Consider the following 17,224-nt stretch of genomic DNA (forward strand, 5'->3'; position numbering starts at 1 on the left):
TCTTTGATTTTTAATGAATTAAAACGAGGCTGTGAGGGAAAGACTTACCATCTCTTAAATGGAGCGTACGGTATAAAGCTGTATAAAGCTCCTATTAGAGATGGGCGATATGACCAAAATCTTATATCACGATATGAGTAATTTAGATAACGATATATATCACGATATAGTAATTATTTTCTGGAAAGCCAATAAATAAAATCAATAAATAAATAAAAATAAAATAAAATCGCACTGTAAATGATTTTTGTTGTTTTGAAAGTACTATTACTGTATTTCCAACTGCATCTTACTGTATAGTAATCAGCGCTGTCTGATCACGGTCGGGTCTTCTTGGATCGACTTGGGTATTTCACATAATATTAAACAGACCCGGGACCTGCAGCAATAGAATGGGACCTGACCCGGACCTGGCTAACTCAATTTTGTTTTGACTTACCATTATCACCTTTCAGCATTCTGAAGCTCTCACAGTGGAGGGTAATTGTCTTCGTATGGAATAGGGCACAGGAATGATGACTAGTGGTCGACCGATATATCGCCATGGCCGATAAATAGGTCCAATATTCAGAATTTTTTAATTATCGGCATCGGACGATACATTTACCCGTATGGCCGATTTTTTTTCTTGAGGGCGCTGAGAATCGTCTGCTTGCATACGAAGCGACCGAGACATGTAAATGACTTACAGTTACGGTTCGTTTTGTTGTTATGTGCCATCGTGTTACTACAATAATAGGCCGGTGTGCAACACAGTGTCATTTAAACTGTCTGTACGCATTTAAGCTTATAAATGTTAAAGTGCTCGCCTGTTTCATTCTCCCTCTCTCTCCTCAACAGTTCCCTGTAACTTTTAACTGTCTTGTCTAATGATAAAAAGGCAAATATCAATAAAACTAATATCATAGACCATCTGCAAATATGCACATATCTTGTTTAAACAGATGTAATAAACCAACCTCACGCAACTTGAGCAGATCCAACATCCTGTGGAGCGCTCATTTATTTATCTCTAAAGCATGTATGCTAACAGCTCTCCTCAACAGTTCCCTGTAACTTTTAACTGACTTGTCTAATGATAAAAGGCAAATATCAATATAATTTCTATTATATACCATGTGCAAATATGCAGATATCTTGTTTAAACATATGTAATTCACTAACCTCACAAAAATCCAGTGTTTTCTTCCCGTCGAGCACTCATCTAATATCTTCCTCTGAAGCGTGTATTCTATCAGCCAGAATCAAAACTTCAGGATCAAGATCAAAAGTTCCTCTGATTCACAAATGATGACGGTCATCCCGTGACAACCCATTAGGAGATTCATGCCATCTAAACTGTCAGGAGATTGCTGCTTGCACTGAATTCGCACAAGCGTGTGAGTGCAACTTCAAAGTAAAAGCGCTTTACAGTGCATCCGGAAAGTATTCACAGCGCTTCACTTTTTCCACATTTTGTTATGTTACAGCCTTATTCCAAAATGGATTAAATTAATTATTTTCCTCAAAATTCTACAAACAATACCCCATAATGACAACGTGAAAGAAGTTTGTTTGAAATCTTTGCAAATTTATTAAAAATAAAAAACGAAAAAAAATCACATGTACATAAGTATTCACAGCCTTTGCCATGACACTCAAAATTGAGCTCAGGTGTATCCTGTTTCCACTGATCATCCTTGAGATGTTTCTACAACTTGGATATGAGTCCACCTGTGGTAAATTCAGTTGATTGGACATGATTTGGAAAGGCACACACCTGTCTATAAAAGGTCCCACAGTTAACAGTGCATGTCAGAGCACAAACCAAGCCATGAAGTCCAAGGAATTGTCTGTAGACCACCGAGACAGGATTGTATCGAAGCACAGATCTGGGGAAGGGTACAGAAAAATATCTGCAGCATTGAAGGTCCCAATGAGCACAGTGGCCTCCATCATCCATAAATGGAAGAAGTTTGGAACCACCAGGACTCTTCCTAAAGCTGGCCACCCGGCCAAACTGAGCGATCGGGGCAGAAGGGCCTTAGTCAGGGAGGTGACCAAGAACCCGATGGTCACTCTGACAGAGCTCCAGCATTTCTCTGTGGAGAGAGGAGAACCTTCCAGAAGAACAACCATCTCTGCAGCACTCCACTAATCAGGCCTGTATGGTAGAGTGGCCAGACGGAAGCCACTCCTCAGTAAAAGGCACATGACAGCCCACCTAGAGTTTGCCAAAAGGCACCTGAAGGACTCTCAGACATCACAATACAGTAATAAAGTCATCGTAACTTCCGTTTCATGGCAAATTTAAAGTCAAACTAAGCTGTATTATTTAGGAAAAAAATGAGCAGGGAAATAATTACAGTAATTTACTGTTAAATTGCATGAGAACTGGCCCAATCTTAAACCTGTACATACACAATTTAGAGGGGAAATTTGTGGTATTATTCAGTGATCTATTATAAAAAAGACAAAACACAGGAGATGTCTTATCTACATTGGACTTACTCATATAATCATATAAAACGTAGAACTGTATGTGAATGCACCTGGAACCTAAGAAAGATGGGCCTGCACTCGACTCCTCGTCACTTCAGCCTTGAGAGGAGCAGAATCAAAGTGGTCTCTTTTTGACAAAACATCTTTTAGCAGTTTATAATATTTTTTTTCAAACATTCATCATTTGACAGGTGGCTTTGTAATGATAAAGTTTACGTTCTCAAACAGATACTAGCATTAGTTATAATGGCCATTCTGTTTAATATTGCAGTAAGCACTAACAAGTTTTGAAGTATTACAACCAAATTGCATTGTCTGTGAACAAATGTTGTTTTTACACTGGTTGAACGTACGCAACTCGTTTTTATTTTTATTTTTATTTGCTGAGTTATACCAGCCACTTTATTTGACCCTTCCATCTAAAATAAAGTTATGTTATGTACAAATATAACGTAATGTTTTGCTCTGAATATTATTCAATATGTATGTAAGTAACTTCTATCTCAGTCCTTTCTGAGTGATGCACAACCTTGTTTGCTGAGAGTGTATTCTCTCCCTTGTAGCTTAAATGTCATGTTGATGTAAAAACAAGACTGAAATTACATGATATTAATTGATTTTTGTATTTTTATTCTCTAGGTCTGGACAAGCAAAGAATCGTAGAATGTTCTTTCAGAAGTATTTGAATGGACTTTTATGTGTGTAGCATAATTTACCTTTGAGTAACATTTAGGTGCTATTTGAGTTGTCATTGTGTAATAAATGTTCTGTTTTCTCAATTGTTTCATTCTTTTTTAACTTGTAATATATATAAGTTACTCTAACTCTGTAAGCTAAAACTGTGCTTACTGTTGTTAGATCTATGGTATGGACACTGCAATTTAATATATAACATACAAACAAATAACGTAATTAATTTTACTGTACAGCTAATATACTGTATTTTAATATAAGTCATACAAACATTTCTGTGCTGTACAGTAAATTAAAAATTAATTTTACTGTACAGCACATACTGTAAATCATTATACAGTGTTCTGTAAATTACTGTAGATAGTTTTACAGTAATTTTACTGTGGTATGAAATACAGCAGCTTGCTGGCTATTTGTTGGCAGTAACAACATATTGTACATATTGTAATGCCTATTTTTGGCAAATCTAGTCAGTGAAATAAATACTTTTTAAATGAAAACTAATATATATATATATATATCGACCAGCCCTAGCTCCTATCCCATCTGATTTTCCTCAACTCATGTTGTCTGGAGTTTTTTTGTCTACAGAATGTTCTTGGAAAGATATTATTTCAATGTTTTGTCCATGGAACGATTCAAAAATGCTGTCTGTAAGTCTTTCCCTCAAAGACTCGTTGCATTCCCATCAGAAAAATAATTGATGTCAATGCTGTGAATAGGGTCCATCTGTCTGGGCATTTCTATATTTGTGCTACAAATGCAGAAACAAACCAGACACAATTTTGCTTCAAAATTGTTAATTGACAATAATTTACTAGCTATTTATTCAAGTATAACAGTAGGCTAAATATTTATTAAAGTACAAAATTGGTAAACTAAAATATAAACTGGTTAACCTAGATTGGGTAAGAAAAAACACGACAAGATGCAAAACTAGGGATGCATGGATATCACTTTTTTTCGATCAATCTGATTCTGATACCTGAACTTTCTGTATGAGCCGATAGTGATCCCAATCCGTTACCAGTGTTGTTGTCCTTAAAGGTATAGTTCACCCCAAAATGAAAATTCTCTCATAATCTACTCACACTCATGCCATCCCAGATGTGCATGACTTTCTTTCTTCAGCAGAATACAAACAAAGATTTTTAGAAGAATATCTCATCTCAGTAGGTCCTCACAATTCAGGTGAATGGTGATCAGACCTTTGTAGCTCCAAAAATCACATAAAGGAAACATAGAAGTAATAAGACTCCAGTGGTTAAACAGATTACTTCAGAAGTATACTTCAGAATATACTGTAATACGTAAGTGTGGGTGAGAAACATATAAAAATGTAAGTCCTTTTTGTACTCTAAATCTCCACTTTTATTTTCACATCTGAAAGTTAAAGATAAAGTGGAGATTTATGGCACTTTTCCACTGCACGTTACGGTTCGACTCGACTAGACTCTGCTCGCTTTACTTTTCTGAGCTTGCTTTTCCACTGCAGTTTAGTGCAGCCTCAACGTGGGTGGAATTATAGGCTGATCGTCATAGTTGCATTGCCCCATCCAGCTCTCGTTGGATCCTCTCCTCGGCTACTAACAAGAGGAACGTCTGCACCTCATTTATTGACCATGGTGTGGTTTTGCGCACAGTCATTTATTTTTACAATTCGAAAGTCGTGTGAACAAATGATACTGCTATCGCTGTTGCTAACTTTAAAACTAGCGGGTTGATGTCCCGTGTCACAAATCCAGTGACGCTGGTAGTGACGATTCTCTCTGACCAATCAGTGATCTGCAGGGTTTTGACGTCACAGTATCGGCTTGGCTCACTTGGAACCTCGACCGAGGTGGTACTAAAAAAAGTACCAGGTAACAGGTAATATCCACAGTGGAAAGCCCCCAAAACGTGAGTAGAGTCAAGTCGAGCTGTACCATACAGTGGAAAAGCCCCATTAGGGTAAAAAAGGACTTAAATATTACTCTGTTTCTCCCAATCCCAATGCAAAACCAACTCTGGTGTTCTCCAACAGTGAAAAGAGCATGCAATCCAGACAAAAATAACTTGAAGACAAAAAATCATTTGACTCATTCTTAGCTATAGTGATTCACCATCGCCTACAGGATTTTCATTTAAGAGCAGCTGCTAAGACAGCAACACCAAACAAGTGTTGATCACAGTCATGTACTCAAAAGGAGAAGCCTAGGTTATACATCGATTTTTTTCTTCTTTTTCTGACACAAGGGTGAACTAAAACTTCAGTTGTTTGCAGATGAGATGCAAATGATCTCAAAATATCCAAATATTGGTTAATTAATCCATATGGTTGATATATGTTTAGTCTATCTTTACATTTAAGATGAAAACATGGCACCACAGCCTAACAATTTTGCACCTGAATCCACAAAATGCCAAAAACATAGAAGACAGTACCCATAGGCAAACCTCATGTTCCATCCAGAGAGCAAATTAATAAAGGAGAGCACAAGACATAAATAAAAGGTGAAGTGTCATCTTTAAAGCCTATAAGAAAAGTCCACCTCTCAGGTCGACTCTGAGGAGAAATAAAGGCAAAACAAAGACTATGCAACTCAAGCAGCCTAAAACTGCTTACTCCATCTTTTCTCACCTTCTCCCATTAGTCAAGCCCAGAAATGAGACACAAAAGTTGGCTGTAATGATGAACGAGTAGCTGGGCAGGAAAAATAATATTCCTCGCCCCCTACCCACTGTCCATTCTTCCTCCGGTGCTCACAGTGGGCAGCACAAACCATAACACATATATTAAGGATTAAAGACAGTCACTCCAAATAATGCCCTTCTCAGCACCCACAAAGCACCAGGGAGGGAAAGAAAAGGGGTTAAGGAAATATGAGTAAATGAATTTAAAAATGCAGGAGGGAGAAACGGAAAGTTGCTGCTTCACCACTTTGCTTGATTTGTGCTCAATATGATCTTTTTTCCTGGTCCTCTGCTGCAGGGGAGAGTAAAGGTCAAATACATATCATATTTTCACAGGAGCTGAACAGACACACACACACACCAGGGTTCGTACAGATGCTTCAAAGTTAAATTCAAGGACTTTCAAGGACTTTAAGCATATTTTTATTTGTTTTCGAGGACTACGCTCAAGATGTCATTAAAACTCATTCTTTAATTGTTAATTTTAAATACAAATATTTTATTCACTCAGTTAATTTATTTTTATAAAACACCACTTATTACTTATTACAAATTACAACATATCTCAATGTGCATCTTTAACTATATATTCTCAGTAACAATTCTTGGTTCATTCATGACGAAATTGATGTGTTATTGTAGTGCGCTCCCTTAAAACACACTTTGCTTTCCAAAAAAAGTGAATAACTGTGTTCGTAGACAGTAGTCCATATGACTCATGTGCTGTGTACCATGTTTTTTAAAGTCACAACAGATTTATGTGAGGAACTGACCCAAACTGCAAATGGGTCATTCTCAAAAAATTGACTTTCCAACTTACAAAATATTGAAATTTCCCATTCAGTTCAGTTTTTGCGCATAAACACTGAGGTTAAACATCTTGTAACATGTTGACATTATTTTTAATTCATAAAGAACAACTTGGCTGTTGTTCTTTCTTTTATTATTTAATTTTGTTTCACAAACGAAGCAAGTTAACACTAAATTAACACTAATGAGGTTTAAATAGGTTACAACACCAAATTTTTGAGGGTTCTGTGGGGTATAACACCCAATTTTTTTGTGTGAAAATATTAAAGTTAAAATGTGAAATAACTTTTTTAAATGCTGGGAAAAATCACTATATGCATATATAAGTAGCCTCTGAAAATATTTTTAAAAAAAAGTTTTAACATTAACATTTTAACAACAATGCCATGAAATTAAGGGACAAACATTATTTTTAAATTATTCAAATTATTAATAATAATTTTGTTTTGCTTTTTTGCACACTGTTCGGCCTTGCACTAATGCTTGTATTAAAAATAAGTACAGAATAAATACATAAATAACTTTACATGTCATAAAAGTGGTGTACCAGATGAAGGGGACAAGGATTTATTTCAGGCAATTGATTTCAAATATATTTTCTAAAAAGGGTTTTCCAGGACTTAAATTTGAAAAAGCCAAATTCAAGTACTTCAAGCACCTTGTACGAACCCTGACACACACACACACAGAGAGAGACACGAGAGAGAGAGAGAGAGAGAGAGAGAGAGAGAGAGACTTTGACTTTTAAAACCATTTTAAATTTACACCATTTTCCAAAATATTACAGAACACATACACAAAAAAAACAAAAAAAAAACACAACAATTTTACCACTCGCTCATTGTCACTAATGCCTCTCTCACATCCCATCTCATTTTGAAAAAAAGGTACATTATCGTTTTGTTTGTAATATGCAAATTCAACAGCTACCATAATTCTACCAATGATTTAAAAAGAGACAACAAGTCAACATCTTGACCCACATTTTTACATTGATGTGTTCTCAGGATGGCTAACTTGGCTTGGCCCATAAAAATATTGGCAAGCACACACTTTTCGTGCCACGACTGTTTATACTTACAACCAAAAATAAAAAGGGTATTTGTAAAAGAAAATCCCAATTTCATAATTAGTTTTTCCAATAGTACAAAAAGTTGAACCAGCCTTGAATGCTCACAAAATAAATGAAACACAGTGTCAGAAGCCTTACAGAAAGAACATTCAGGTAAAACCATTCTATTAAATTTAGAAACAAAGGTGTTCGTAGCCAACGCACTGTGAAGTATTCTCCACTGTAGATCTCCACATTTCTTGGGAACAGGAGGCTTATACAACAGCCTCCATGAGGGATTTACATCTCTGGGCACAGAAAGGTAAGTCCTCCTTTTAGTATCTATCCTTTCCTTCAACTGACCAAAGTGTGCTGATTTAGCACAAATATGATAAACCATTTTATTCCCCATACTTTGGAAATCCAAAAATTCAAACCCCTTTAACAAAAAAACAAAAAACAAACTTAGTGTTCTCTTCAATATCCACATTTTTTGGGACAACTTTTAATGCAGGAAATGTCTGAGATATCAAGCCATTAATTAAAGCAGAATCTATAAGTGAAGTGAATACTGGGGGAAGCTCTTAACTACCCCTTCCACTATTCTCACTGACCTAATCCCAATCTGGTCAGCAAGTGACTGAGCCGTTCGCCACTGACCTCTTGTTATATCGAGTAGGTCCATAACTCTAGTTATTCCAGCATTTAAAAACATTTTGATTACAGAACCTGATAATGGAGGCTGTAGTTTAAAAAGAGGCACACCCATAATTTTCATCACCCACTCTTGAGAATTTTAACAAACTCCATGATTGAAAAATTGATACATACAATTTTAAAAGAACAATGCCCATTTTCAACATAAGGCTTCTCAATTAAAAATAACTCTTTGTCAAGGTCTGTTCGTCCAAGGTCTTTAAGAATGTACAAACAATAATCAATCCATGGCACACAATCACAGCAGTACAGCAGTTTTTGCAGTGTTTGTAGTCTCATTTCTGCAATTTTTGATTCAACATGTATAAGGCCTTGATCTCCCTCTGCAACGAGAAGATAGAGCACCCCAGGAGGAAGTCAATGATGGCCATTAAAAAAAAAAAAAAAAAAAAAAATCAACAAATGCCCTTTGACCTTTTAATAGCAGTTCTTTAGGGGGATCTTACACTGTAACTTTATGCCGCAGCATTGAAGCTGCCAGATTATTAATTACCAGGCATCTTCCTCTATATGAGAGCTGTGGGAGAATCCACTTCCACTTTTGAATTTTACCAATAACCCAGTCAACCACTCTTTCCCAGATCTTCTCCATATATTGGTCAGTTCCAAAATAAATGCCAAGAACTTTTAAACCATCCTGGGCCCATTTACACTGCTTTGGCAACTGAGGATGCCAGTGCTATGCCAGTCTCCCAACAATAAAGAAGTAAATTTTTCCCAATTTATACACGCAGAGGTAGCTTTCTGAAAAATATTCAAACATGAAATTACACTATCAATATCATTTGAATTCCTAATTATCAGAGTTACATCATCTGCAAATGCTATACGTTTCACTTGGGGAACTTTAGGGCAGCCAGGGACACCAATACCACATAGTCTTTTTCTCAGCAGACTTAAAAAAGGCTCAATAGAAATACCATAGAGGAAACCTGAGAGAGGACACCCTTGTCTTATTCCTCTTGTCACTGAAAAAGGCCTTGTTAAAGTGCCATTTACTCTTAACATGCTATAAATATTACTATACATGAGCTTAATAAAGGACACAAAATGATGATCAAATCCAAAAGCCTCAAGAGTCTTAAATAAATAAGGATGGTCCACCCTATAAAAGGCTTTTTCTTGGTCAAAAGAGAGAAGACCTATGTCCATGTTATATCTTTTTGCCACTGTAATAATGTCTCTAACCATTGTCAAATATTGTTCGGTTAGGGATACAGTAAGACTGATTGTTATGAATAATAGTTTCTATACAGCCCTTCAATCTGTTGGTTAAGGCTTTTGAAAATATTTTGAGATCAACACAGAGCAAGGAGACAGGGCACCAGTTCTTTAAGCAACCAAGGTCTCCTTATTTGGGGATCAAAGTTAACACAGCTCTCCGACAGCTTAGAGGAAAGGTCTCTCTTTCAATACATTCCAACAAAATATAGTACAAGTCCTAACCAATTAAGTTCCAAAAAGCCTTATAAAACTCAGCTGGAAGACCGTCCAAACCAGGTGACTTTCCGGAATTCATCTCCTGGACAGCTCTCAAAATTTCAGCCATTGTTAAAGGGCTCTCAAGATCCATCTTGTCCTTCTTTGATAATTGTGGTAAGTCACTCAGAAGTATATCAGCTTCTACTCCATTACATGGCTCTGAACGGTATAAATCTTCATAAAAAGAAATAGCAAAAGCATTCATTTCCGTTTGTGCTGTTGATACTCTTCCATCTGGAAGTTTCAGTTGATGAAGATGCTTATGCTCTCTTGGCTTTTTTTTCCAAGTCCAAAGAAAAAAGCAGTAGGAGAAACCATATCATTTAGACGGGTGAACTTTGCCCTTAAAAGGGCTGTTTTGCCTTGTTCTTCCACTAAGCTGTGTAGAAGAAATGTATTCCTTTCCAAAGAGTCAGTGGAAATGAAACCTGTAGTACTATGACTTCTTTGTCCAAGGATTTCTTGTTCAAGAGCTTTAATTTTTTCTACTAGGGCACCCCTGCTATGTGCAGTAAAATGCTGACAATTTTTTTTTTTTAATCTGCACCTTGCCCACATCCCACCACTGACTTAAAAATGGGAAATTTAATCTCTCCTCTCTCCAAGAATTCCAAAAAAGGTGAAAAGAGTGAATAAAGCAGTGATCCTAAAGTAACCTGTTATCAAAGTGCCAGAGTGATTTAAAAGATTTAGTGGACTCAGCCATAGAAATATAATGATGGTCTGACAGAAAAGTAGGTGAAATAGAATTTCTAAAAAACCTTCCCCTATTACACGCTTCAGTATAAAAACAATCAAGCCTAGCTCCAGACATATTATTAGAGTTTACTTTCATCCAAGTATACTGTCTAAGCCCAGGAAATGTGTCTCTCCACAAATCAACAAAATTATAATAATCAACTATGCCTCTAAGAGTCTTAGCTGAACAAGGATGGGGTTCATTATGATTCCTATCCAGTTGTTGATTTAAAGTGCAATTAAAGTCAGCCCCCAGTATAATAATATTATCCCGGGGACAGTGTGATAGTTTTTCAAAAAAAAGTAATACGCTCAGGGCCATCATTTGGAGCATACACATTAAACATAGAAAAATCTGTGTCACCTAAAGTAACATCTGCTCGTAATATTCTTCCAGGTATTACCTCAAAACTCTTTAAAATACCACCAACCAGAGGTGAAAACAAAACTGCAACCCCTGCACTAATATTTGGGCCATGGCTCAGAAGCACATTACCCTTCCAATCGCTAATCCACTGTGACTGGTTCTGCAAATATGTGTGCATTTCCTGAAGTAAATTCACATCAGCCTTTTTAAGAATTAAATAATTGAAGAGATCATTTCTTTTTAATGTACTGCGACAGCCATTAATATTTAAAGACCCAATATTAAAAAATGTCATGACAATAATTACAATGGGGTATAAAGCATCCCACCACACATTTTTAAGTCTCCAACGTTTCGGTTGATCAAGTTCCTCCAATGTCGCCTTTTGCATAGCAATAGCAACAGACTCAACAAAAAGTTCCAAATCAGGAAAATATTTTTCCAATTTGGGTTTTCTCTGATTCTTAGTGGCATCCAGGAAATTGCTCAACTGTTGAACCATGTAAAAAGGAGGCTTTAAACGGGAAGTAAGATGATTCCCCACAGAATTTCCATGTGAATTTGCAACGTTCTTCTCCAGTATCTGAACATTCACATTCAGAGTCATTCTCAGATAAGTTATCATCAGTTATCTGTGACAACAGATCCATGTCACCCTGTAACAGGTGGCTGCTTTGTACCTGCGAGTTTTCGAGCTCACTTTGCTTTTGAATCACTAACTACCCCAGCAACAATGAGCTCCTCATCAACTCGGACTTTCACACTTCCATTTACATGTGTACTGTACGTATCTTCAGTGGGACAATCTTGTGCAAGAACATTAGAACCCTCTCCACTGTTAGATGAAGCAGCGGTTTCATCTTGCAGTACATTATCTTTATCAATATTTTCTGCATTATTAATATCCAGAACATTATTCACCTGTGCTGTTACGGAATTACACTACTTCTCATTTTCAGCCTCAATACTGAAAAGGACATAATTGCCTCACATGGCCCTGTTTCCCGCAAGTGAAGCATTTCATTGAATCAACAGTGATAAAGATCGTATAAGCAACTTCCAGGTTTTGAAATTCAGCATTTAAAATCATGTACGTGTGACGTCTGAATGACATGATATGCTTTAATTCTGGGTTTTTTAAACCAAGTGGAATCATTTTGCTCGGTCCCAGTAATTTGCCATAACGCACAAGAATGCGCTCAAGTGTATCATTTGGAATAAACGGAGGTACATTGGAAAGGATAACTTTTTTTGAAGGGTTAGACAGCAGCAGAACCGGAATGAATACATCTCTCACAGATAAACCATGTTCAACCAAATCATCAACCATAGATGTTTCCCTCAGAAAAAGAACAACTGCCTCGTTCTCTCATTGCAGACAAGATGTTCAACGCACCAATTAAACAATCTTCCACTGACACTGTCTTATCTGATAAACATTTGCACCCGTGGCGTGCGGTCAAGGACCCAAAGCCATCAGAATTCAATCCCATTGCTCCTCTCTTTTGCCGACAAAGTCAGCAAATAAATATCAGAAAACTGCTGTTGTTTTAATAAGCTCAACCAATATACCTTAATCTAGAAAGAGGAAAAAGACTCAAACACACCGCTCAGTCACTCACACACTCCTCCCGAACACTCCTCACATGCGCACAGAGAGAGAGAGAGAGAGAGAGAGAGAGAGAGAGAGAGAGAGAGAGAGAGAGAGAGAGAGAGAGACTCAATCTGAGAGTTCACCTGACTTTAAGAACACTGCAGTAGAAGCAATAAATAAAGAGTCAGAAACCAACAATACATAATTGTCACTTGTACTAACTATGAAGTATCTTACATCTTAATATTAGTCTATGATTTTATTTTCAATCCAAATGATAAGGGTAAAATTATCTTCTTGTTTGTGTGAAAGCAATAAGTTTGTAATGTATCTGTGTTATTGACAATTATAAATAATCCTCAATTTTCTTTTAAAATTGACTATATTTTAGGACCATGCAACATTCACATTAAATAAATAAATAAATAATTGCAGGCTAGTAGTAGTATTTTTGAAATTAACTTATTTTCCCTTAATCTCCCAAAAGTTGCTTTGAACTAATCAAATCCTAGTATCCATAGCCATTATAATATTATAAGAAATATTCTAAGTGCAGAATGGCTTATAAGTTAATCAAATTTCAAATAAAACATTCATTAATTCATTCATTCATTCATTCATGTAGTAAATAAATGGATAATAAAAGATGCAAACAATCAATCAACATACACATAAGAATTGTATGTGAAATAAATAGCTTCAATTTAACTATTTGCGTTTAACACACCATTGGAAATATGTAAGACTTATTTATCATGTATACGATAACGCGCACAGCGTCACAAGGGCACGCGCACTCAGCTGCGTCTACAAAAGAACTGATACACGCACTGAAACAACTACAGAAAAAAACTGTAATAAACATTAGTGCAAAACACGATACTATTAAAAAAGCTTCCTATTCTTAATATGCACTACGTAAATAACTATCCTAGGGTCATATAATGTTAAGCATAATTTAACAGGCGGCCGGTGATGAATGACTTTAGGTCTTTTACCAGAAATATACATCGCAGAGTGAAATGAAAGGTAGTTTCATAAATGTATCAGTACCTCCTTTTTCTTTTGACCTCCTCCGGACTGGAGACATAGCAGCAAAATCACCAGAATTGATGCAAACGACAGGTTGAATGGAAATCCCTTGACTACAGCCGCCATGTTGAAAGATGCTGTAATCGCATCAGTGCGGCTACGGGGTTTGATTGGCTGCAATCACCTCCAATCAGAAGCCACCTGATTCGTTTATGGGACTTGTAGTTTTGATCTCTGGATTTTTAAAACGTGAAATATTTAGGTAATACCATATAAAACATAATTTTCGAATCCTTTAAAAATAAGTTTAAAGCCCCATAATTCAGAAATTATAGATGTTTTTCATTGTAGATAGACATTATTTTATAGAGAAGATGTGCACGTTTATATAAAGCCCTGCTGAATCTCCAGTTTCTGCCAATGGGGGGCAAACCCGAAAAGTGTTTGCTACTATAAAATGATATTGTACATGGAGATTGCATGACTTGGCAAAAACATGAAATGGCAGCATTTAAAACGATTAGATAATATTTTGGGTGTTAAATAAATTGCTGTTTGTAATATCACAGTGTATAAATAACTGCATAAGTAATATCAGTAATATCTTCAAAGTACTATATTATGGCATTTAGTGTCCTGGTCTAGTGCTACATCTTTGAGTTGTTTTACTAAAGTAGCAGCTGAGTGGTCAGTGGGGTAATAGAAGGCTTTAAAAGGGAGAGCAAAGCTATTTACAGTCTCATTACTGCATCTGATTGTGAGAGAAAATAATGTCCCTAATACACAAAATGCCCAGAGGTTAAATGGTACCATATAACTTCTGCTCTGGTGTGCTTGCGTTCTCTGAATTGTGTGCACATGTACATATAAATGTGAACAGGTGATGAAATGCAAGTGCGTGGATATATTAAAGCCAACATCTATCGCAAGAACATTTCTGCACAAAACAGGAAACTAGTATTTGATGAAAAACTCCCTTACAATGAAAAATTTCCCTTACGATTCAGTACACTTGACACTGCGTCACTAAGCTGACACTATGGGGAGTGTCCTTCTACACGACTCTGTTGAAACCTTTCTACAATAATGCAAGGATTGGCTACGGTGTTTAAGCCCCCCTTTTTTTAGTCATGAAGTTGTCTGGTATAAAAGCAGGCGCGCAAACACCATTCCTCCGAATTTTCTTCCTTCAAAACAGCGATTCGTCTCTCATCTAGATGCCTTCTACTACTTCACCATCAACATACACAAGTCAGCAGGCGGGATCTTCATGGCAACGATAAGACTCTCCGCTCCCCTGCATTTACTCCACCTCGCCGCTTCCTGGTGAACGGGCCACTTCAGCATCCTGATTCCCCACAGCACTTCAGCGGGAGTTTTGTATCCTTATAAGTAATTGTTGATATTGTATATATATATATATATATATATATATATATATATATATATATAATATATATATATACGTATATATACAGTTGAAGTCAGAAGTTTACATACACCTTAGCCCAATAAAATTATACTCAGTTTTTCACAATTCCTGAAATTTAATCATAAAAAAACTTTCTGTCACTACTTTATTTTAAGAATGTGAAATGTCAGAATAATAGTAGAGAGAATTATTTATTTCAGCTTTTATTTCTTTCATCACATTCCAAGTGGGTCAGAAGTTTACATACACTTTGTTAGTATTTGGTAGCATTGCCTTTAAATTGTTTAACTTGGGTCAAACATTTTGGGTAGACTTCCACAAGCTTCTCACAATAATTTCGGCCCATTCCTCCAGACAGAACTGGTGTAATTGAGTCAAGTTTGTAGGCCTCCTTGCTCGCACATGCTTTTTCAGTTCTGCCCTCAAATTTTCTATCGGATTGAGGTCAGGGCTTTTCGATGGCCACTCCAATACCTTGACTTTAACCTTGACCTTGTCCTTAAGCCATTTTGTCACAGCTTTGGAGGAATGTTTGGGGTCATTGTCCATTTGGAAGACCCATTTGCAACCGAGCTTTAACTTCCTGGCTGATGTCTTGAGATTTTGCTTCAATATATCCACATAATTTTCCTTCCTCATGATGCCATCTATTTTGTGAAGTGTACCAGTCCCTCCTGCAGCAAAGCACCCTCACAACATGATGCTGCCACCCCCATGCTTCGCAGCTGGGATGGTGTTCTTCAGCTTGCAAGCCTCACCCGTTTTCCTCCAAACATAACAATGGTCATTATGGCCAAACAGTTACATTTTTGTTTCATTAGACCAGAGGACATTTCTCTAAAAAGTGAGATCTTTGTCCCAATGTACACTTGTGGAGGTTAATCTGGCTTTTTTATGGCGGTTTTGGAGCAGTGGATTCTTCCTTGCTGAGCAGCCTTTCAGGTTATGTCGATATAGGACTTGTTTTACTGTGGATATAGATACTTGTCTACCTGTTTCCTCCAGCATCTTCACAAGGTCCTTTACTGTTGTTCTGGGATTTGCACTTTTCGCACCAAACTACGTTCAACTCTAGGAGACAGAATGCGTCTCCTTCCTGAGCGGTATAATGGCTGCGTGGTCCCATGGTGTTTATACTTTTTTACTATTGTTTGTTCAGATGAACGTGGTACTTTCAGATGTTTTGAAATTGCTCCCAAGGATAAACCAGACTTGTGGTGGTCCACAGTTTTTTTTTTTTTTCTGAGGTCTTGGCTGATTACTTTTGATTGTACCATGATGTCAAGCAAAGAGGCACTGAGTTTGAAGATAGGCCTTAAAATACATCCACAGGTACATCTCAATTTAGGACACCTCCTATCAGAAGCTAATTGGCTAATTGTCTAAAGGCTTAACATTATTTTCTGGAATTTTCCAAGCTGCTTAAAGGCACAGTTAATTTAGTGTATGTAAACTTCTGACCCATTGGAATTGTGATATAGTCAATTAAAAGTGAAACAATCTGTTTGTAAACAATTGTTGGAATTATTACTCATGTCATGCACAAAGCAGATGTCCTAAACGACTTGCCAAAATTATAGTTTGCTAATATGAAATCTGTGGAGTGGTTAAAAAAAATGAGTTTTAATGACTTCAACCTAAGTGTATGTAAACTTCTGACTTCAACTGTATACAGTATATATAACTAAAAGAACCAATTACGTGTTTGCATCTTTTTAAAGATGACGTTCTGTAAGTGTTCCTTATGCGAGGGACACATCCCACCATCAGATCAGCATGAGTGCTATATTCACTGTCTGGGCCACACCCACGCAGAGACAGCTCTCATAGAAACAGACTGCCATCACTGTGAGGGCATGTGTCTCAAAACGCTTCCCCCGTGAATCACCCTCATTCTGAGGGATCACACGAGGAGGCACGGCGGGGCCGCGAGGTTGAGCAGGATGAGGTGGACCTTGTGCCGGAACACGCCCCGCGAGCCCCTCAATCTCCATATACTGCATCTATGCATCGGCCCTCTACAAGAGCACATAACCTCATCGCGTTCAGCGGTTCTGATGCTGGGTATGATGATGTTATGTCTCTCGTTGCATCAGGTGAATGTTCAATAGAGAATGTTGCCTCACTTTCCCCCAACAAGGGCGAGTGGCATAT

The 17,224-nt window shown here is 37.0% G+C and overlaps 1 protein-coding gene across 1 annotated transcript in view; it reads right to left on the reverse strand.

Annotated features, from left to right (window-relative positions):
- The window catches only part of LOC127444533 (tumor suppressor candidate 3), a 116,087-nt gene extending 102,315 nt beyond the window's left edge, over window positions 1–13,772 (reverse strand). Inside the window, exon 1 of the mRNA XM_051703944.1 lies at window positions 13,660–13,772. Coding sequence (XP_051559904.1) covers window positions 13,660–13,764 — 105 coding nt within the window. The 5' untranslated portion in view covers window positions 13,765–13,772. The remainder of the gene's footprint in view (window positions 1–13,659) is intronic.
- Window positions 13,773–17,224: the final 3,452 nt, after the last annotated feature.

The sequence above is a fragment of the Myxocyprinus asiaticus genome, chromosome 8 (assembly GCF_019703515.2).
Source record: "Myxocyprinus asiaticus isolate MX2 ecotype Aquarium Trade chromosome 8, UBuf_Myxa_2, whole genome shotgun sequence".
Lineage (NCBI taxonomy): Eukaryota > Metazoa > Chordata > Actinopteri > Cypriniformes > Catostomidae > Myxocyprinus > Myxocyprinus asiaticus.